This window comes from Marmota monax, unplaced genomic scaffold, assembly GCF_021218885.2.
Source record: "Marmota monax isolate L192 unplaced genomic scaffold, Marmota_monax_Labrador192_F-V1.1 WCK01_AAM20220418_F8-fsc00037, whole genome shotgun sequence".
Classification (NCBI taxonomy): Eukaryota; Metazoa; Chordata; class Mammalia; order Rodentia; family Sciuridae; genus Marmota; species Marmota monax.
In genome coordinates, this window is record NW_026693245.1 from 2,316,005 (window position 1) to 2,339,766 (window position 23,762).

A 23,762-nucleotide genomic window follows, 5' to 3' on the forward strand; every position below is an offset into this window, starting at 1 on the left:
TGCCTTAGCCTCCCTAGTTGCTGGGATTATAGATATGCACCACTGCTCCTGGCCCTTCCTGTGTTTTTAATGTAAATTCATTTTAGAATTTTTGTTCAGGCAAGAATCATTTTCAAATATTAATGTACTCTAGTGAAATACTGACATACCAGGTTTATGCCAATAAAATTATTTAAAAGTGGAGAATGATTTAAAGAAAAATATTTCAAAGTCTCAAATATATACAACTCACTGAAAATGTTCTTTGCATTTGAAAACCAGAAACAAATGGAAATTGAATAAAATAAAGCAGTGTTCTCTCCACAGGCCTGCTTTTTTGGGTTTGATCTGTATTTTCTATATACGTTCTACACACATACAAATTATAAATCTATGTATGTGTAATACAAACATTAAATATTTGTGTACACGTTATAAATTTTATGAATGTATAATATACTTATGTAAAATTATATGTAAAATAGCTTTTTTTAAAAACAGCTATTTCTGTAAGTGGTTTTTGAAATATTGGTTTGACCTTTTAAAAATAATACTATTTTCTGATCTCTGTTAGGATGGTGAAGTGATTTTCCCTGCTCCCACACCGAAAAATATTCCTCAAGGTGCCCCAGTAAAACAGAAGACAGTGGCTGAGCTAGAAGCTGAAAAGGCAGCTACTGTTACACCGTTCAGGAGGACCATGGCCACAGCTTCTGCCTACACAGCAGGTGAGGATCCTGGCTGTGTAGCAAAGAGACCTGATTGTGTTCATCTTATATGTAATGTTGTAATTGTCAAATTAGGTAAATGCAATGGTGTTGTTGTTCTGTGGATTCCATTCATAACTGGGCCTGATAGACTTGACTTTTTATCAACATGTTACTTGTCTCACTTCTTTTTCTTCTTCTTTTTTAAATATTTAGTTTTTAGTTGTAGGTGGACACAGTCCTTTATTTTTATGTGGTGCTGAGGATCGAACCCAGTGCCTCACACACGCTAGGCTAGCGCTCTACCTCTGAGCCACAACCCCACCCCACTTGTCTCACTTCTTTGGGATTGATTAACCACTCCAGAGACACAAACTGTATGCTGAATACTTAAGAGAAGCCATGAGAAATGACATCCAGGCTGTGAGCATGATTCCTTTTATAGAAAACATTTTAAATATAGTCATTGATATTTCTATCCACACTGACTATATTGGTCGTGATAGATATCAGATTGTGTTGGTGTTAAGTTATGTGTAAGTGTAGTTAAGGACATCTTGTACTTTGCAAACATCAGTTGTGAGTAGTTGGGTAAGTATCTGAGTAGCTGGGTAAGACTGGGGAACCAAATATTTGCCTTAAAGAATAAACACGGCAATTATATAGCCTTTGGATATTTGACTAACATTCTAAATTACTCACCTAGTAAAAATTTATGGTTATGCATTGTTACATACTGGGTATTTGACTTAAAATTGGTTTCTCTTTCATAGAACAAATTAAAAATATTTAGATCTACTTAGAGCCAAAATAAAAACAAAGGAAAACTTTAAAGAACGAAGAACAAGCACCAGGCACACAGAATTCTTGTAGCCTCAGCATTATCTGAATTCCCATGTGAGTCCAGATGTTCTAAAGCTAAGTGTGTAACTCCTTGAATAAAGAGCTCAATTCAGCAAAATGAGTGGAAAGCTTCTGGTGATGAACATTGCGAGTAGATAGGGCAAGTGTCCCTACTTGCACTCACTTGTTTAAAAAAAAAGAAAAAAAGAAACTAGATTGTTGTATCATACATGGAGTTTTTTCTGAGTAGGATTATAAATTTCTATTTATCTTTGAAATTCCTAAGAAAATGATGGGAAAGTGCATGCAGTTTTATTTTTCTAGGTTTCAGTTATATTTATTGAGTCAAGGTATATTGCTTTTTGCTAGATTATTAAAGAATTGATCTTTGTATGTCTCTTTGATGACGCAAACAAACGACTATGGATTATGATAATTCAGTATTTTCTGACTAATGTGGTTAGAATAAGAATTATTATTTAGTGAGTGCTAGACATTGTGCTGAATATTTCATATGCCTTAGGCTAATTTTATTCTTTGTAAGAATTCAGTAAGGTAGGCATAATATTATATTCTTTTGCAGATGAAGACAGGGTTACTAATTTTATGGATAAAGACACCAAAGCACAGACAACTTAGGCAATTTGCTTTAGATCACACAGTTGGAGAGCAGCAGAATGAGGATTTGAACCTGGCAGTCTGACTTAGGAAAACTTATGATTAACTACAACCCTAAACAGCTCTCTGATTTTTAACTAGAAGGCCAAATATTTTATCTGACTTTCCCTCCAGATGGTTAACAGGCCATGTGCTAGAACCTTGGAAATATTGTATGTGGGTAGAAAAACATAAACCTTCACTCTTACTGAATGACTTAAAGTAAAATTAATGTCAATTTGTAGATGTCCCAGTTATACCGTTTAGAAAATAATAGTTCCTACCAAAGAAGTGAGAGGTTCCTCCCCGGTAATGCACTGTAGTTCTATTTTCACTGACCATTAGGTAACCCTTTCTCTTGCTGCAAAGCAGCTATCCACATGTTTGCTATTAAGGAAGGCGCTAATTAAAGATGTATGTTCAGAGCTGACTGTTTGTATTCTGCACATTCTTAATTTAATTTGTATTTTTTTTTTCTTTTCTTTGTAAAATCCTGTTTGCTGACTTGGTGTTGAGGCTAGAGCTGACTGCCCTGGCCAGCAGTCCAGTCCAGATTCGGGAGCAATTGCAAAACTTCTGTCCCGGGTGGGTGGAAGCCATATGTTTTGGGGAGGTGCTGGAGTGAATGAAATCCTTCCTACTCTTTTAAAACCTCTCTTCCTCAGCCAATTCTGAGAGTGACATAAAATTGGCCTCATAAAAGTCCTGTCTTATAAAGGTTATATCTTGCCCAAGTAGAAAATGCTTTGTAGCTCCTCTGTAGGCCTATAATTCTGGAATAAAAATGTTTGTATAAATACATGTGGCATTGTCAAGAAAGTTGAAACAGGGAAGAGGACAAAGCTTTGCAAAGGAAAATGTGCAAATTATTATTAAGGTGACTCATAAATATTAGTGGATCTTTACAAATTATTTGAGAGATGGAGTGGTCAGAAAGTTGTGTTTTGTTCTTAATATCTTCCTCCTTCCCCTACTTCTCAAATGCCAAATGTCTAATTTGCTCTTTATTGGCAAGGGAGTGGAATGTGAGACACAGACTCTTCATATGTTTGACTGTGTGTGGAGGTATGTGTTCTTTTTTAATCTTACTGAGATAATGGGAAGTCATCTCACATTCTTTACTTTCTTTCTCTAGGTCTCACTGGGATGCTGGGTTTGGGCATTGTGGCTCCCAATCTAGCCTTTTCTCAGATGGTGACCACTTTTGGCTTGGCCGGTATCGTGGGGTACCACACCGTCTGGGGAGTGACTCCTGCTCTCCACTCACCACTGATGTCTGTGACTAATGCAATCTCAGGTTTGTTCTTCATGTGTTTGCTTCATCTTAGGTTTTCAAAGGCTTCTTAGCTTTAGGAGTACTTTCCATGAGGTTTATAAAGTCTGTGTTTTCAAATTGTTTCCCTTGGTATAAGAGGTGGTTATTAAGGTGACTCACAGCTTCCTCAAAGGTGGGGGGGGGGTTGTGAAGTAAAAGGTCATGCAGCATTAGCCCTTTGGGCTGCTTCTGTTTCAAGCAATGCAGGTCTACTGGTATTTCTTTCAGTTATGATTTCCTTTAAGGAAAGGTTTCACTGATGAAATGTGAAAACTCCTGTTTCACAGAATCAGTTGCCACATCCTATGGGTGCTCTTCTTAAGTCAAACTGACATTCAGCCTATCGAGATTCCAATAAGTGATATCAATACATGGTATCAGTTCACAGTAAAGCACAGGAGATAGGAACTGGCTTGCTGAGACAGCAGCAGGCATTTCTTTATTCTGATCCAAGCTGCCATCCATGTGGCTGCCTAGGAACTGTTCTTTGGCCCCCAGTGATGGCTCTAACATGAGGAAATGATACACACATGGGACAGGCAACAGGTCCCTTGATCATTTCTTTTTTCTTCTCTGGTGGTGCTAGGGATCAAACCCAGGGCTTCACGTGTGTCAGGCAAGCACCCTATCACTGAGCTATGTTCCCAGCCATCCATGGTCATTTCTTATAACATTGTTAGGATTTCTGCAGAGATGTCAAGTTTCAAGAGGTACTATACTCGGGAAAGCCCAAAGCTGCGGCATCCCCATCAAGTATTTATAGTTCACAGTTAGTCCTTTCCAGTCTGTTTATAAGGTATCTATCTACCTGTAGACACTTTTCCCTATAAGCAATGTTGTCTAGTGGCATTGTTGATTTATATCAATCAGGGTCAGAGCAAAAAAGTTAAAGGAAGGTCAGATTCTAATGCAAAAGGAGGAAAGGTTTTGCTAACATTTTGCCCACGATAGTACTTTAAGTGAGAAAGGTGTGGAGGTGTGTTATCAATAGTCCTCATTAGGAAAATTGTTTATGTCTGAATGGAGGCACAAAGAGGCTGCTTTGTGTTTGGTAGTGAGAACTTTCCCCTTGTGAATCTGTGTATGACAGGTCTGTCCTTCAGCTGTGACATTTAATTTGGAGTTACCTCTATAATCACCATATTAATGTTTTCTTTTTAGGTTTGACAGCAGTTGGTGGATTGGCACTGATGGGGGGACATTTGTATCCTTCCACAACTTCTCAGGGTCTTGCTGCTCTTGCTACATTCATCTCCTCAGTCAACATTGCAGGTATGATGATCATGAAAGAACCTAGAGTGCTATTTTTTTTTTTTCCTTTTGGTACCAGGGATTGAACCCAGTGGTGCTTAACCACTGAGCAACATCCCCAGCCCTTTTTTACTTTGAGACAGTGCCTTACCAGGTTGCTGAACCTGGCCTTGAACTTGTGACCCTCCCTTTTCAGCCTCCTTATTTTGGTATTGCAACCATATACTACTATGCTCAGCTTAGAGTACTATTTTTAATGAAGATACAGACTGCAAATTCAAATCAGAATAAAATGGACTTTCTGACTTTAAGAAACTAACTGTACCATGAAGGAATATTTCACTCAGTCCATAAATGCTCTTTGTGAAGGAAACTTGATAATTTTGTCCTTTTGTAATTGTTAGAAACTCTGTTGATAAAAGAGCAACTTACCCCATGCCCCCAAACAAACAAAATGATGTCTTGCTACAAGTTAACTAGAAAGTTATCAAGTGCATAGTTTTGGATTACAATGATTTAGTGCTATCACCTAACATCTACAAAGGCGTATAATTTCATATAACATTTTAGTCATCTGCCTTACTGCAGACAATGTTTGTTCCTAAAAACTGAAAGCTTAACACCCTATTCATGTATGAGTCTCTTTTGGTGCTATTTTGTAGCTAAAATTCTTTAATGTGTCCAAGAAACATGGTGCCTGTCCATATGCTATTTTTTCTTTATCACTTAGTACAGTTTAACAAATGAAATAACCTAATATTAAGAAAAAAAAATAGGGGCTGGGGTTGTGGCTCAGCAGTTAGATGCTCACCTAGCATGAGCAGGGCGCTGGGTTTAATTCTCAGCATCACATAAAAATAAAATAAAGGTATTATGTCCAACTACAACTAAAACACAATATTTTTTAAAAGAAAAAAAAATACCGACCATTGATCTTTTGCATTTCCAAGCTTTTTGAAGGGCTGTTTGCTTTTAGTCATGCAGAAATAGTTGTTTTTGCATTTTGATAGCAAGTTTCCTTCCTGAATATATGTGAAAATATGTAGGGTTTTTTTTTTTTTCCCACTAATTTCTGGCTTGAATAGTAGAATGATTTTTATTTTTGACATTCTAAAAATGTTACTTAAGTTATATTTATACCTAGGTGATAAAATATGTTTAAACAGAAAAATTATAACACTTTGGAAAAAAATCACTCTGCTCAATGGGACATCTCTTTTTGTTTTGTCTTCCCTTTGCTTTGATAAGGTGGCTTTCTGGTGACTCAGAGAATGCTGGACATGTTCAAGCGTCCCACGGATCCCCCAGAATATAATTACCTGTATCTGCTCCCTGCTGGCACCTTCGTGGGTGGATATTTAGCTGCCCTTTATAGTGGCTATAACATTGAACAAGTAAGAGGATTTTTGAATGGTTTTATTTTTACCACTGTGTTTTCTTCCTTATTAGATTTAACATTATTATTACACAATTCAAACTCTCAAGAAAATACTACTCTGCCAAGCAAATACAGTAATTACCATTCCCTAAGTATAAGGACCCTGGATTCTACAGATAGATTTGCCTGCTAATGGGGGTTTACCTGTCCCTAAATTTTTACATGAAAAAAAGGTTGAGAAGGTATTAGTACCTTCTTTATGTACATGGCTGGGTTGTTGTAAGGTTTCAAAGAAATAATCAGTGATTTAATTTGACAAATTTTTGTTATTAAGAACTTAGTCATTTTCCTGCTCTCTTTCTCCTTTTTGGGCACTTTACCACCAAGCTATATTCCCCAACCCTTTTTATTTTTCATTTTGAGACAGGGTCTTGCTAGGTTGCTTAGGGCCTTGCTGAACTTTTCCTATTTTCTTTCTACTTCTACAAATCCAGTAAGTCATGTTGTTACCAGGAAATGTCAGGCCAATTCATTTTTAAAAAGAAAATTTAAAAATTAATGTTGAATAGTAAAAGAGAAATAATCAAGTTGAACTTTGAAAGTTCCCAGTCAAAATATAATATAATAGAGCCTCAACTTTGATCTGAACTATTTTCCATTTCTTTTCAATGACTGTCACTGATTGCAACCTCTGTAACAGAAGAATCATGTCTCTCCTGGTTTCTTCTGTGTTTCTAACATGGAGTATTTGTTGAATTAACAGAATATTTTTTTAGGAAGAGTTGAATCAATGAGTCAGGGACATGAAAGTCTGAATTCCAGATTTGCCCTTTTCATTTGACCTTGAAGAAATCATGTAATCTTTTTAGTCTTAGATTTTCTCTTTTGTAATTGAAGATAGTGATTCTTTCTTCATGTTGGTCTCATGAAACTAAGTCAAGTGAAGTCTATGCACATTTCCTGGCTCTTATGACATCAGGGCTTAGCTCCTTTGTAACATTTGGTAAGGTTTAGTATCACATCCAACAATAACTCCATTAAATTTAGGTATTTTTATATATATTTATGTATAACATGTGTATAACCTAGAAGAAACCAATTTACATAATGGTATAATTGCAAATACAACACAAAGTATTTAACATGCTAATATTCCTAACAGGTAGGAAAACATACTGAAATATGAAAAGAGCTCAGATTTGTCCCTTTGTTATCCAAACTTAAATTGTCCTTAGAGAATCATGTTTCCATCAGAGAGGAAATCTAATAGATGGAAGGTTTTAATAATCTCTCTCTCTCTCTCTCTCTCTCTCTCTCTCTCTCTCTTTCTCTCTTTCCCTCTTTCCCCTTTCCTTTGAAAAGATCATGTACCTAGGCTCGGGCTTGTGCTGTGTTGGTGCCCTGGCTGGCCTTTCCACCCAGGGAACAGCTCGTCTTGGCAATGCATTGGGTATGATTGGGGTTGCTGGAGGCCTGGCAGCCACACTTGGAGGCTTAAAACCGGACCCAGAATTGTTAGCTCAGATGTCTGGAGCAATGGCTTTGGGCGGTACCATTGGTAAGTACTTTTAGGCTTCTGCCTTCATGGGAACCTATGTCCTTCAAATACTTGAGGGCATTCCACTCAGGGATTTTAGTGTGCTGTTCTACATTGCTTAGCGATGGGAATACATTTTGAGGAATGCATCCTTTCATTGTGGTGCAAATATCTTAGAGTGCACTTACACAAATCTAGGTGGCTAATGTTTCTAGGCTACAAATCTGTATGTTACTGTACTGAATATGTATGCAGTTGTAATATAATGGTATGTATTTGTGTATCTAAACACAGAAAAGTTACAGTACAAATACTGAGCAATTGGAGTTTTTCATCTTTATTATAACCAATAGGACCAGTGTCATGTCTCTTTATCAAAGTATCTTTATATGGTGCATGCATGGCTGTACTTTGTTAGAGTAAGTCCTTTTATTAGCAGCCTGGTTTCTGAACACATATTTCTGTTTGAGGCCCATACTGATGAAGGAATTAAATTAAATTACTTTAATGGAAATTGCATCAGTAAATATTATCATATTTATTAAAGTTGGTATAATTTTCGTTGAAATTCCTGTATTTTAAAACATTGAGTAACTATGATGACTGAGTCAAAAGAGATGGTAAGAATTTGACTGTACTCAGTTTTTATTTTCCTTTACTATGCCTAGTTGGCTGATGGTAGAATAGGGTGCTGAAATACTTACGTTTGGACTATATATAGGCACATCTTTTGATCTGGTCATAAATAACAGTTGAAAATTCTGCTTCTTAGACCTGTTAAAAACTTGAAAATTACATAGGTGGGCAAAGAAACCATTGTTAATCATGTTTAGTATATTAGGACTGTTGTTAAATTTTCAGGAATTTTGCAAGTTTTTAAATATAGCCACCATTAAAACCTAAATTACATAAATTTAAAATAAAATATATTAGAAGCAAAGGTAATAATACTAAAAACACATACTTTTGTAACTAACCAGATTTTATCTTGGGATTATTTATGTCTATTACGGGGTTTAATAGAAATAGTATGAGGTAGTGGGCTATTATACATTTCTTCTCAGTCCCACATTCAGTACTATCACATTGGCAGGTAGAAATGATCCTTGGTAGAAGTATTTGTACTATTGAAATAAACATATGCTGCACATCTGGACTTGATTTGTTATTTTGTTTATTGTTCAGACATAAGAAAGTGAAGGAAAAATATTAATAATAACAGTTTAAGCTTAAAATATGTTGTGACTATAGCCCTTGCACTATAAGTAACACAAAAAGTTGAACAGTCTTCCAATGTTTGAAAACTCTTATCAGATTCAGCAAAGAAGTCCCTTGCAGAGTTGGCAAATGAGTGAAGTTCTCACATACATATATATGCCACAAACATATGGTGTTTTACTTTCATCCTACTTGTTAATGTAAGCAAAAATATTAGCCAGTGTTTAGGTAGGAAGTCTGCCTGTTCATCAGTTGCAAATACTAGGTTGGCTCCAGGTATAAGAATTTAGCAATAATCAACAAAAGCATCCTAGGACAGTCATTTATCTATATGGAAGTTGGAATGAAGAGTATTGAGTATTTAATTATCATTTGAATTAACGTATACCTTTATATCATTAAAAACTCAAGTATTTATTTGCACATGTACACCCCGACCCCTGTGAATTGGTTGTTAAACATTTACCAGAGTGATGTTCGCTTTAAGCTTTTTGTTGTCCTTCCTTAGGGAAACTTTAAGTTCTTTCTTGATAACCTCTAAAAAATACTTGAAGGAAGAAAAACCTGTGTTTATGGCAGGAAATCCTTTAGACATGTCTTAGCAAATATTTTGAGTTTCACTCATTCTATTTACCTATCTTGAGCTATGAAATCCCTTAAGAGTCTCCTCATTTGGGCATTTTCTGCCCAGAATCTTGCAGTTCTTTACTTTCGGATTTGGCTCCCACCTACCTACCTGAAAACCTGTCCCTGTCACTACCCCCCAGGAATATTCCCTGTTCCCATATTCTAGCTGTTTCTTACTGCATGGGAGCAAGCACTGCCTATAAAGAAGAGGCCTGGAATAGTCATTTAGTGGGGAGAATTTTAGGGGGCCTAATTGGAGGTTAGAGTGATCTCAAGAAACTTTTGTTGAAGAAGAGGAGTTAGTGGGAGGAAGAAGTAGGCATTAGTGCTATGTTTGTGTTATTTGAAGTTGGGCCTTGGTTAGATGTTTGGAAAAAACCTGGTTTTGAAAGAGTATATGTGTAAAACAATGCCTGTACAGTCCCTGCAGAGGATATCAGCCCTTACTAAGGATTAGGTAATATTTATTGGTGACAGTGGTGGGAACATTTACATGTGATCTTTGGTGTGGTCACGTCTCAAAGGTCTGTCCAGTTGTAATTTCTCTTTGATCATCCTTTCCCAACAGGATTGACAATTGCCAAACGCATCCAGATTTCCGATTTACCTCAGTTAGTTGCTGCTTTCCACAGTTTAGTGGGCTTGGCGGCCGTGTTGACTTGCATAGCTGAGTACGTTGTGGAATATCCACATTTTGCTATGGACGCAGCAGCAAATCTCACCAAGATCGTGGCCTACCTTGGCACTTACATTGGCGGTGTCACCTTCAGCGGGTCACTTGTGGCCTATGGGAAATTACAGGGTAAGCAATTTAGTGTGATGTGGAAGTAAATGTCTATTGTTCAGGGTACGAGAGTCCATTTAGCTTCCGAAATCACCTTCCCCAAAGAAACTGTTGAGGGAAGAGGCTTGGATAGCACTCGGAAAGATAGAAAAGATTTCACTCCAGAAAGATGGCTCCTTTTTATTGATCCATACAAATATCAAAACTTTGGAACTATTTCTTCTGCAGACAGCTAGTGGAGGAAATTAGTGCACAGAAATTTACATAAACTAACTGAGATTTGATAACATGTATGAACAAAATAATAGCTTTGTGATCTTTTGTTAGAGATGTCTGCATGGAATTTACACAAGTGAGCTTTATACATTTCGCAGAATAGAGAACAACTTCTTGAGTGAGTTCATGTCACTAGTAAACAGAACTCATTTTGAAATTGGAAGTAGAGGAAAAAAAATTCAGGGAGGCTGTTTTCAGGAAAAAAAAAAGAGTCTCTAGGGAAACTAGTTTGTGATTTTAAAATCAGATCTTGCCTCTCAGTAATAAAGTCATTAAGTAGGACACTTCCATGAAACCTAAAAAATCACAAAAGAACTTCAAACCTAAAACATTCTTGTTTTAGGCTTTGTCTTTAGAAACAACTAAAAAACAAAGGTCCTTCTCCCTCGGGCTCAGTTGATAGAATCAGAAATGCTAATGTACTAGAGTCTGTATTGAAGTTTTAAATAAATAAAACCACACTTAACAACTTTTATGTTGGTGTACGGGGAAAAAAATCACTTTTTAAGATTCTATGACAAAGAGTAAAGAAATTATGTGATCAAAGTAGGAAAAAGAACAGTTAGATTGAACCATACTTTTCCTGTCTTCCGTTAGTGTTTGTTACATTTAATAATTCTAATATGGTTTTGTGTCTCGTATCTGGTGGTATAAAGTGATACTTCAGATACCATATCATTCTAATATTACATTTTGACAGTTTGGGATTAAGTGACATGCAGTTGAGTGTATGTGTGAAGGTGGTTTCTTACACATTTGAGATTTTGAAACTATGTTCCTTGGTCTAGGTATCCTGAAATCAGCCCCTCTCCTTCTACCTGGAAGGCACTTACTCAATGCAGGCTTGCTGGCTGCTAGTGTCGGTGGAATAATCCCATATATGATTGACCCCAGCTTTACCACTGGCATTACCTGTCTGGGCTCCGTGTCAGCTCTTTCTGCTATCATGGTAAGAAGTTGGAGATGAACAAGGACATATTTTCTTTCAACTTAATTGTTCATTTAAAAGTTGTCACATGTGACACCTTTCTTGCTCTGGAGTCTCTTCATTGGATCTATGTGTTGGTGAATAAGAGTTTTAAAAAGTCAAGGGTTTCAGTTCCATTCATTAGGTACCTACTATATGACAAGCACCGCAAAACAGTGCTTTGAAGTTTACATGGTAAGTTTGCCTGTTATTTGCTGTCACATTCATTGGACACTAAATCAAATAATCATATAAAAGAAAATTCAGTTAATAAACCTGTGTGCTCAGTAAGGGGGTCCAGCCTTTCATAATAGGATTGGTCTTCCTTTTTCTCCCTGCCTTTTGCATTTAGTCTATTAAGATGTAGACTATTTTTTTGTCTATATGTTTCTGTTTGGTGTTTTATATATCAATATTTGATGATATTGTATGCAGTTCTGTGTCACTCACCGATTGCTTTATGTTTCTCTAATATGGTGTATACCTTGTACATAGGGTTTATATTTTAAGTTTTTAAAAATACTAGCTACTGTGCCTAGCCTAAACTTAGATGTTTAGTAATTGCTTATCAAATACTTAGTGGCTCCTTGATTCAGAAACACAATATTTGTAGTACAAAAATGATACTTATTTTTGTGGAATCCTAAGAATTAGGTCATGATTTTAGTACAGAAAATTTAAAGTCACTTAAAAATCTATCTTTATATGAATACCGATAATTCAGTTTTCTTTGCCTTTTGTAGTGATAATTTTGTTTTAAATGGAAGAAAAATAGTTTTGATATTTTTAATCTAACAAAGTGAAAGAGGTTAAAGTCTCAAAATCAAACTAATACTATAGAAATACAAAACTTCAATAATTCTTATTTTTTTGAGATCTAAAAGATACTTATTGCCCTATGAGAATGTCTGCATAAGTGATGATTTTATGGCCTTATTTTAATTGCTTTTGGGTTAAATAAGTGATAAATGAATACATTTAGTAACAAGAAAAATGTAGGAGAATGTGGAATAAAAAGCAAAAATCTTTCTACCAGCCTTTTTATTTTCCTGGTTTAGTAATTTTGGATTGCATAGTGGACATTATTCATGATATGTTATGGATGCTTGGGATTCTATTGTATCCATCTAAAGAGTATCAATTATCATTTTTAAATTTGTTTTTATAGGTAGGTAATTTGGTGGGATGCAAATTTCAAATTTCGGTTCCCTTATGGTGGGAGCAGCTGAGAGCTATTTTATTTTATCATTAACAGGATTGCTTGGAGTCTGCTCCACATAGCATAGTTTAATAAGAGTAAACTGGCTTTGGGGTCCCTCCAATTCATCTAGCCTGCTCCTTTGCAGGGTTTCCTCTGTCACTTAGTCACTACAAACCCTAACCTCATGATCTTCCAACCAGTAAAACTGTGGGCTTATAATCTTAGTTTTAGCTGGTCCACTTGCTACCAACAATGGTCTAAAACCATAAAAGCTGAAAAATTCACTTAGTGGTATTATATTTTTTTTAGGCATAGACCTCTCTCCATTTTCTTTAAAATTTTTTTTATTGGTGCATTATAATTATACATATTAGTGGAATTTATTGTTATGTATTCATAAGGCACACAGCATAATATGTCAGTTTCATTCCCCAGTACCTCCCACTCTCCATTTTCTGCCTGCTTTTATTTAGGGATTTATTTATTTATTTGTTTATTTATTTTGAGGCTGAAGGGGTGGCTGAGTGTTCACAGCTGTTCTACCAAGTAGAGAGTTGGTCAGATGGAAGACACTTGGGCATTAGCAGAAGTGGAACTTGTATGGAATTCTTATTAGTTGAAAAGTTGGAATGATTAGGAACCAAGATGTTAAATGTCATAGGTTTTAGTATTCCGAAATTTGAGTTCTGCTTGGGTCTTTGTCCTAGGGTGTGACCCTGACGGCTGCCATCGGGGGTGCTGACATGCCCGTTGTCATCACTGTGCTGAACAGCTACTCAGGCTGGGCTCTGTGTGCTGAGGGATTCCTGCTCAACAATAACCTGCTTACCATCGTGGGCGCGCTCATCGGATCCTCTGGGGCTATCCTGTCGTACATCATGTGTGTGGTAAGACCATGAGTAAACAAAAGAAATGGTCTTCTGGAAATATGAATGTGCTGGTCATTTATTTGCAGTAAAAAATGTTACTTTTAATATTCAAAAATATCAAAATGTATTATTTAAATAAATTTCTAAAACTGTTTTTAAAGTACTCAACTGTAGAGAATTAGGAATATTAAATATAAAGGTAAAAATCTTCTAAGGCCTCTCTCCATTTGAAGATAAATATAGAAGTTTTTTTCATCTTTTTTCTTTGTGCATTACATATTTATGTATTCACTTGTTTGATCTTATTACCTTTTTCGTATTCAAATAAAAAACCTTATTATATTTTTAACTTTTTTATTTTTACCATTAAGATGCTTTTAAAGTTTTGTTTTAAGACCCTTTGTATTAATCCATCATATGGATATACAAAGTTCATTTAGCTTTTCCCTAATGATGTCCATTTTAGGTTGTTTTTTAATTCTCTTTGCATTTAAGTGCATCTTTGACAATTTTGGCTTTTGTCAAAGCCAAAGAGAGAGAGAGTGTGCTCAGTTTTCAGGTTTTTTTTATGTGTTTCCACAAAGCTTGCCCTCTCATTGGTCATCTATGAGAGGGCCTCCCTTGAAGTTTCATGGGCAGCATGATAACAACAACAACAACAAAAGAACAGAAAAAAGTAACAATGTGAATACTTGTTAGCTTTGTTTTAAATTTCTGATTATCTTTTTGAGTGGCAAGCTTATATCCTGCAAATAATTTATGGTTGACTAGAAAATGTTTCCCAGTTATAGGTGTTATTCTCTATATATTAGTTTTGAATAGCTGTTAAAAGACAAGCACCTAACCATTGAGCCCTTATACAATCAGAAATCAGAATATGACTTTCCACTGATAAATAATTTAGAGGGAAAAGAGCTGCTACTCCTATCATTTTTTTTTCAATTAAAAAACCCCCTTATTTTGCAACTTAGAATTTTCTGAAGTTTTAATTGAAAACTCTTAGTTGTAATTTAAATCCTGGTTATCTTTTTATAAGATTTTTTTTGTTGTTTATTTCTTTGTACTGTAAAAGAAAGCATTAGATAGCCCAAATTCAAAACCAGCCCAGAGATTTTTAAATTAAGTTACTCAGGTTATTTAGGGAATTTGTAAAGGTGAAAGCTTGAGTATCCTATTTTAAAAGTATCAAGCTTTGAGGTTTTTAAGGAAAAAAATGTGTTCAGTTGTATTAGAAATACAGTTTAATCTAAAAATAAACTTTTAACCCTTGGTTTGAATTTGAGTCATTTGGAAAATTTGACCAGCAGAGGGCAGCAGATTTTCACTATTACTTAAACATGGTTTCCCAGAAAACTGATTTTAAATCAAATGGGAGGATTTGGATTTCAAAAAATAAAGCCAGTGGCATACTGATATGAGGAGGAAAGGGCGAAGGACTTGTACCCAGTTCTTAAAATGTTACCATGGATACCTTCTTTTTTTTAATTAATTAATTTCTTTCAATTAGGTATATATGACAGCAGAATGTATTTTGATTCTTTGTACAGAATTGTAGCACAACTTTTCATTTCTCTGGTTGTCCACGATGTAGTGTCACACCATATATGCAACCATACATGTATCTAGGGTAATGATGTCCATCTCATTCCACCATCTTTCCTGCCCCATGCCCCTTCCTCACCCCTCCCTTCCCTTTGCCCAAAGTTCTTCCATTTTTCTTAATGGTTTCTTTAAATAAAGTGGAGACAGATATTTTGGGAGGTGTAGTTGACCAATTTAAGAAGTTAGTTTCTTTCTTTTAAAAAAATATATATTTTAGTTGTAGATGGACACAATACCTTTATTTTATTTGTTTATTTTTATTTGTTGTCGGGGATCAAACCCAGTGCCTCATACATGTTAGGCAAGCGCTCTGCCACTGAGCCACAACCCCGTCCCAAGAAGTTAATTTCTTTTATTATTATTAATTATAGTAACCATAGTAATTCTTATGTTAATACATCTAAAAGGAACTTGAATAAGGTTGGAAGAGGCACTTGTTGAAAATACTCTCTTCTACATGTTCTTTGGAAATTATCTTTCTTTTTAAATTCTTTCATATTTCTTTTTCTTTTTTTCATCCTAGATATTGAACTCAGGGGCACCTAACCATTGAGCCCTTATACAATTCTTTATTTTGATATAGGGTCTAAGTTCCCTAGGGCCTTGCTTTTTGCTGAGGCTGGCTTTGAACTTGCAATCCTCCTGTCTCAGCTTCCTGAGCCCTTGGGATTACAGGTGTGCACCACCATGCCTGGCTCTTTCATATTTCTTGATCTATTTTCTTTAGCTATCCTGTTTCTTTTTTTTCTATTTCTACTGCCACAAGTGTGTCATTTGTCATCATCATACTATACAGTTTTTTATTTTCTAAAATTCCTATACCACATATATAGCTAATATATTCTTGTAGCTATCTGGGTTCATTAATATCATGATAGCAAGTTTATATTAATTTGGATTCGAGGAAGGCGAAGGCTTAGTTTAAAAAATCCTAATTACAAAAATGAAAGATGTATAATATAGGAAATTTAAAAAACAGAATAAATAAGAAAATAAAAATTTTTGAACTTCTATTGTTCATTAACTGTTAATAACATTTAAAGTTTTAATTTTTTTTCAAGTGCTGTGTTAACATTCTATTTAGTGCATTGCTGAATTTTCTAACATTTTTTTCAAGTGCTGTGTTAACATTCTATTTAGTGCATTGTTGAATTTAGTTAAGTTTTTAACTAATAATTTTTAGCATCAACACATTATTATAACACACATATACCATAAGCTATGTTTCCAAATCTACATTATTAATTGTTTGAACAATTTTTTTGGTTGTAGTATTTCTCTTTGTGCATCTTTGATTATTTCCTTAAGTTAAATTTTTACAAGTGCAATTACACGTTCAAAGGGCATAAGCTGTTTTTGTTGCCTTTTGAAATTGATAAATTGATTGTCCACCAACGATTCCTCCTTAGTGCTCTAAACTAGCGATGGGTGTCATGGCTTACTTCAGTGCATGCTCCCTACTCCCAGATGTCATTATGAAACAAAAAGAAAACAATATAAACAAACCTGCTGTATTTTTAGACTTGGAAAATAGAAAATTTCTTTCCTTCCAAATTTCCCTGATTTCCGATTTTTTTTCATTGACCTTCACTAATTCTTAACTTGTGCTTCTTTATTATAAGAATTTTTTTTTCATGGCTTATGCTTAGCAGCACAAGGTCGTTCATAAGATTAATAAAAATTAAATAGCTGGTTCAACTTGGGTGTTAGTACGGTACTGCAAGCATTATGCTGGATGCTTTACAAGTGTTAGCTCATTTCATCTCTACAATAGTTTTGGAGATAGAAAATGTTCTCATTTTAGAGATAAGGTATTTTTAAGGCTTATTTCTTACCTTTGTGTTTGTGAAGCCTGGCCTAGTACCTGGTACATTCCAAGGTTTGTACTGTTTGCTAAATGAACATTAGATGGATATTTTTTTAGCTCATTTACTGGAGTTAATATGATACAGTATGTTGACCTTCATTATTAAAGACTGAAGGAAAAATTTAAGTCTAAAGCATAGCAGGGTGGTTTTGCTGGGTTTGGTGGTGCACACCTGTAATCCCAGAGGTTGAGGCAGGAGGATTTAAAGTTCCAAGCCAGCCTCACCAATTTAGGGAGGCCTTAAACAACTTAGCAAGACCCTGTCTCAAAAATAAAAAAGGGTTGGGGATATGGCTCAGCAGTTAAGCACCTATAGGTTCAATCTCCGGTACCAAAAACAGAAACACAAACTACCACCAGAAAAAAAAATAAGAAACAGGGTGATTTTATTCTATAGGAAGAAATGGAATGTACCACAAGTGGCTAACCAGCAATCCCTAGAATTGTATTTTTGTTCTGATAATTAATTTTTTTTGGTGTCCTCTGAGCTATGATTACACAGTATTCATTATTATAAAAGTTGAAAAATATTGGCAATGTCTAATCAAAAAACTCAAATCAATGATGTGCTTTATATCCAGACATCAAATAGACATTACCTTCTTTATGATTTTATAGTCCCTCTACTCGTGATAGAATTCAAATCACCTGGGAAATAGAGGTCTTGCAAAAACGCAACAGCATTTTCAGGCAAAATTTTTTGATTTTTGTACTTTGTTATTTGTTGCCAAATGGAAATAGAAGAAATACAAAGAAAATTATGTTTTTTTTTTTTTTTTTTTTTTTTTGCTTTGTGATTAATTATCATCTACCAGGTACTGAAATGAGAGGCTGGTAAATGGTGTATATGTTATTATTTTGTCTTGGTCTACTTTATGACTTTTCCTTTGTTTTCAGGTTTACTTCTCACAGTGCACTTAGAATTATATGAGTTAAGGGTCTCTTTAATGTAGAATACAATTTTCGTTTTAGGGCTTAATAGTTTGAGAGGAATAGTTTTGGACAATGTTGCAAATTTTTTTTGCCTTGAAAGCTGGAAACTCTTTTTAATATGTGGATCAGTGCCCATAGGATAGACCATTAATCACTCAAGCAGAAACCCTGAACATTTGTTGAGAAAATAATGTTGCAATGGTAAATTTAGAGATGAAAATAATTTAGTTTTTAAGAGGCCACATGAAATTAGTATAATGATGATATAATTATGTATATGTGTTTAATAGGGGGTAGGCCTTGATTTTTAAACTACTATGGGGGTTCCCTGTTTTTTCTCCCTAAGTTGCCATCTGAAGTGGGTACATTTTAGATGTCCTCAGAAATTCTTTCCTTCTCCATTCGTTTTATAGGTTCCTTTTAAGCCAAGTTGGAATAATTTGGGTATATCTCTATACATGTGTCCCTCTGCCGTATATCCCTCTGTGATCTGTCCCTTTGCAAGACTGTCATAGAGCCTCTTTGTCCATTTGACATTTATTTGAAGTTATTTATGACATAACTTCATAAATATCTCAATGTCTAAAATAATGTTTTGTACCGATTTTAAAGACAAAAATTTGGTAGAACATTTTTTTGGTAACCTAGTTTCAGAATCCTGTAATTTAAAACTAGAAAAGATTCATCAAAATCTTCAAAAGTGGGGCCGGGGTTGTAGTTCAGTGGTAGAGTGCTTGCCTAGCATGCACGAGGCACTGGGTTCGATTCTCAGCACCACATAAATGATCTCCACCTATAAAACAACAACAACAACAAAAATCCTCAGAAGTTGAAAGTTTGGGAAGTCTCAGGTATGTCTATCTGGGCTTTTATTTAAACCTTGGAAATTTTGAGAGGATATCTTAACAAGAGCTTAAAACTTCAAGTTAGATTAGGTTTATTAACTTAATTAAAAACATTAATTTTCCATGACTCTCTTATCCGTTAATAATATACATAAAGATATTTCAGGCTTTATTTTGTGTGTGTTAACCTTAGACGAATTTATCAGATTTGGAGTTCTGTAAAATACATTCGTATTTGATAGGTGAGCTTAGCATGAAAGAATAATTTAAAAAATGCTGATATTGTGATCCATCATCTTTGAACTTTGTTGTTATGAAAGCATGGCTCTTTGCCCATCTTCTGTTTTCCTCCCTGCCTTTGCCTGTGTCAAAACATAAGCAGTGAGGTAAATGTCTCCACCAAAGTGGTTGCCAGCTGGGCCCTCATTCTGGGTGGTTGTGGTTTTTTCCCTGATGTAGTGCTTATCGTTGGAGATTTCTAATTGTTTTTTTAAATTTTTTTAAATATTGACTTTTTAGTTGTAGTTGGACACAATACCTTTATTTTATGTGTTTTATGTGGTGCTGAGGATCGAACCTAGGGCCTGGCACGTGCTAAGTGAAAGCTCAACCTCTGAGCCACAACCCCAGCCCTCTAATTGCTTTTTAAATAATCAAATATTATCTTTTCTTTTTTTACACGCCTGTAATCCCAGCGGCTCAGGAATTGGAGACAGGAGGATCGCAAGTTCTAACCCAGCCTCAGCAAAAGCGAGGTGCTAAGCAACTCAGTGATGCCCTGTCTCTAAATAAAATACAGAATAGGGCTGGGGATGTTGCTAAGTGGTAGAGTACCCTAAGTTCAATCCCCAGTACCAAAAAAAAAGGTAATAGATTGATCCTTGCACAGCTTTTACAGTAATCAATAATATGTTTATTATCAGCCTTAAAATAGGATTTAATAATGTTTGGAATTTTTTCCAAATGGTAACATCAGTTACAGTCCTGTAGAATATTTTGTTTTGATCGTGAACAGTACTGATTTGAATTCTTTTTTTTTTTTTTTATTATTGTTCAAAACATTACATAGTTCTTGACATATCATATTTCATATATTTGATTCAAGTGTATTATGAACTCCCATTTTTACCCCGTATACAGATTGCAGAATCACATCGGTTGCACATCCACGTTTTTACATACTGCCATACTAGTGACTGTTGTATTCTGTTGCCTTTCCTATCCTCTACTATCCCCCCTCCTCTCCCCTCCCCTCCCATCTTCTCTCTCTACCCCATCTACTGTACTTCATTTCTCTCCCTTGTTTTTTTTTTTTTTTTTTTACCCTTTCCCCTCACTTCCTCTTATATGTAATTTTGTATAACAATGAGGGTCTCCTTCCATTTCCATGCAATTTCCCTTCTCTCTCCCTTTCCCTCCCACCTCTCATCCCTGTTTAATGTTAATCTTCTTCTCATGCTCTTCCTCCCTGCTCTGTTCTTAGTTACTCTCCTTATATCAAAGAAGACATTTTGGCATTTGTTTTTTAGGGATTGGCTAGCTTCACTTAGCATGATCTCCTTTAATGCCATCCATTTCCCTGCAAATGCCATGATTTTGTCATTTTTTAGTGCAGCATAATACTCCATTGTGTATAAATGCCACATTTTAAAAAATCCATTCATCTATTGAAGGGCATCTAGGTTAGTTACACAGTCTGGCTATTGTGAATTGTGCTGCTATGAACATCGATGTAGCAGTGTCCCTGTAGCATGCTCTTTTTAGGTCTTTAGGGAATAGTCCGAGAAGGGGAATAGCTGGGTCAAATGGTGGTTCCATTCCCAGCTTTCCAAGGAATCTCCATACTGCTTTCCAAATTGGCTGCACCAATTTGCAGTCGCACCAGCAATGTACAAGTGTACCCTTTTCCCCACATCCTCGCCAGCACTTATTGTTGTTTGACTTCATAATGGCTGCCAATCTTACTGGAGTGAGATGGTATCTTAGGGTGGTTTTGATTTGCATTTCTCTGACAGCTAGAGATGGTGAGCATTTTTTCATGTACTTGTTGATTGATTGTATGTCCTCCTCTGAGAAGTGTCTGTTCAGGTCCTTGGCCCATTTGTTGATTGGGTTATTTGTTTTCTTATTGTTTAATTTTTTGAGTTCTTTGTATACTCTGGATATTAGGGCTCTATCTGAAGTGTGAGGAGTAAAAATTTGTTCCCAGGATGTAGGCTCCCTATTTACCTCTCTTATTGTTTCTCTTGCTGAGAAAAAACTTTTTAGTTTGAGTAAGTCCCATTTGTTGATTCTTGTTTTTAACTCTTGTGCTGTGGGTGTCCTATTAAGGAATTTGGAGCCCGACCCCACAATATGTAGATTGGAGCCAACTTTTTCTTCTGTCAGACGCAGAGTCTCTGATTTGATATCAAGCTCCTTGATCCATTTTGAGTTAACTTTTGTGCATGGCGAGAGAAAGGGATTCAGTTTCATTTTGTTGCATATGGATTTCCAGTTTTCCCAGCACCATTTGTTGAAGATGCTATCCTTCCTCCATTGCATGCTTTTAGCCCCTTTATCAAATATAAGATAGTTGTAACTTTGTGGATTAGTCTCTGTGTCCTCTATTCTGTACCATTGGTCCACCCGCCGGTTTTGGTACCAGTACCATTAAAATGTGTTTGATTACTTAAAATGTCTTTGGGCTTCCTGTTTCCCCTTTACCATCCCACCTCAAGACAGCTACAAATGAGGTTTTCACACCAGGACAGTTATTGTTATGTATTTCAATTGTGGTGTTTGGTACATTCTGGGATGATTGTGAGTATGCAATGTGAAGCTCCTTTCTCCTATTTTTTTTTTTTTCTGAGGTTATTTTACAAGTTAAAAGTGTGGGTGTAAATTTAAAGAGAAGATATATCGCCTTAAGCACCTGCGTCTCTGGAAATGAAATATTTTAGAGTCTGATGATGGATCCATTTACTTCTATTACAACTTAGGTGTAGGGTTTCATGGAGCTGTAATAGATTTGGATAATATGCCAGCCCCCGTGTTTTCTTCCTCTTGAAGACAGAAGGCAGCAGAGTTCTAAATCAAATGTAGCCCTTATTTTGATTCCTTCTGGTTGCCTCTTGACAGCTTGTTTCTGGTAGCAGAGTTCACTGGAGAGATCTGAAGGGTCAATGTAAAAAGGTTTTATTCATGTCATTTTCTTTGGTTGTGGTTTACCCTGGTGAAATACATGTAGGTATGGAGAGAAATTGCTCAATCAGCCTTTGGACAATAATAGTGAATCTGAATTTTGCATTTTAAATTTTACTGGTAGTTTTTATTAAAATCTTTGTCTTTATTCACATTTTACTGAAAATGTATCTGTGTAATTGACTTGAAAAAAACAGGTGGTTCTCTGATCTCTTTTTATTTAAATTTAAATTTTTTTAAATTAAAATTTAAATTTTTGAAATAATTTTCAGAAGCCAGCTCAAATTTATCTGGTTAAAATGACCTAAATCATCAAATAAACCTTTTTAATGCTTCTGAATATCATATGTGCAAAATTTATACCATTCTCCAAAAGTTATGTGGATTAAACTCTCATAGCTGATAATTTTGCTCTGTAGGCAATGAATCGCTCCCTGGCTAATGTGATTCTTGGAGGCTATGGTACCACTTCAACAGCTGGTGGGAAACCCATGGAAATTTCTGGCACACATACAGAAATCAACCTTGACAATGCCATCGACATGATTCGAGAAGCTAATAGCATTATCATTACTCCAGGTAAAAAAATAAAGGCAAAATCAAAAAATAGACAACCTCTAACTGTTGTAATGGACTCAGAGATAGTTATTTTTATAATGGGAAAAAAATGGAATTGAAAATTCCTTAATTTTGAAAACACAATGGAAACTTAGTAGGAACTCTGTGATTACTACATGAGAAATATGAAAATTCTCAGTTTAGGTTAATATTTTGAGGATCACATAGATAATCTATAAGTTGATGCAGTGGGTTCTGTAGTGTCTTTTAGTGTTTCTTTGAACATGTATTAATTTTTGAGTCTTAGCTATTTTTTTTATGGTAATTTTTTGGCCTATCATCAAGATTAATTTAGATATAGGTTATGAAAGTGTCTGGCTTAGTAGGCTTGCTTAGTCTCTTTTCAAAAATATATATTTAAAAAATGACATCAAGAATCATGTGGTTTCAATAGCATGAGAGAACATGACCTAGTAGACAGAGCTTGGTCTGGGAGCCACAACATCTTATTTTAAAATTTTTATTATTTTTTTAGTTGTCAACAGACCTTTATTTATTTGTATTTGGTGCTGAGAATCAAACCCAGGGCCTTATGTGTGCTAGGCAAGCACTCTACCACTGAACCACAACCCTAGCCCTCAACGTCTCATTTTTGGCCTTAATTTTACCACTAATAGTCTGTATGACATTGACCAAGTCATTTAATCTCTCTGGGCCTCAATCCTGCACCACAGCTCCCTTTCTCTCTCTCTCTCTTTAATTTTAGCCCAGTTCTCTTTCACTATTATTACACAATGCTCTGGTATTATGGATAACATGTTGGTTTCAGTTCAAGATTTTAACTGCATTCAGTCTTTTGAGTTTTCTATAAAGAAAATCTATTGATTTGACATGTGGGTAATTAACCTATTGGTATTAAGGTAAAAATAACAAACATTATCCTAATCAAATGTTAAGGTGCAAGCCTTCTTAAGTTGGGGCAGTGTTCCTTTTTAGGGGCATTTGAAACATGTGATTTGGGGTTTTTGGTCGTCACAAAGATGGGGCTGCTATTGTCTATTAGTGAACAGAAGCAGATAAACTGAAGTGTATGGGGACATTCCTGTGTGTTGAATTGTCACAGCCGGAACAGCTGTGGAATTGCCTGTAGAGAAAGTGTGCTGGA

The 23,762-nt window shown here is 35.4% G+C and overlaps 1 protein-coding gene across 4 annotated transcripts in view; it reads left to right on the forward strand.

Annotated features, from left to right (window-relative positions):
• The window catches only part of Nnt (nicotinamide nucleotide transhydrogenase), a 95,158-nt gene that overhangs the window by 42,338 nt on the left and 29,058 nt on the right, over positions 1–23,762 (forward strand). For all 4 annotated transcript variants that reach the window (XM_046456252.2, XM_046456254.2, XM_046456251.2 and 1 more), the window contains 9 exons: positions 554–707; positions 3,322–3,483; positions 4,663–4,773; positions 6,001–6,146; positions 7,493–7,688; positions 10,081–10,314; positions 11,361–11,521; positions 13,448–13,627; positions 22,459–22,618. In XM_046456252.2, coding sequence (XP_046312208.1) covers positions 554–707; positions 3,322–3,483; positions 4,663–4,773; positions 6,001–6,146; positions 7,493–7,688; positions 10,081–10,314; positions 11,361–11,521; positions 13,448–13,627; positions 22,459–22,618 — 1,504 coding nt within the window. The remainder of the gene's footprint in view (positions 1–553; positions 708–3,321; positions 3,484–4,662; positions 4,774–6,000; positions 6,147–7,492; positions 7,689–10,080; positions 10,315–11,360; positions 11,522–13,447; positions 13,628–22,458; positions 22,619–23,762) is intronic.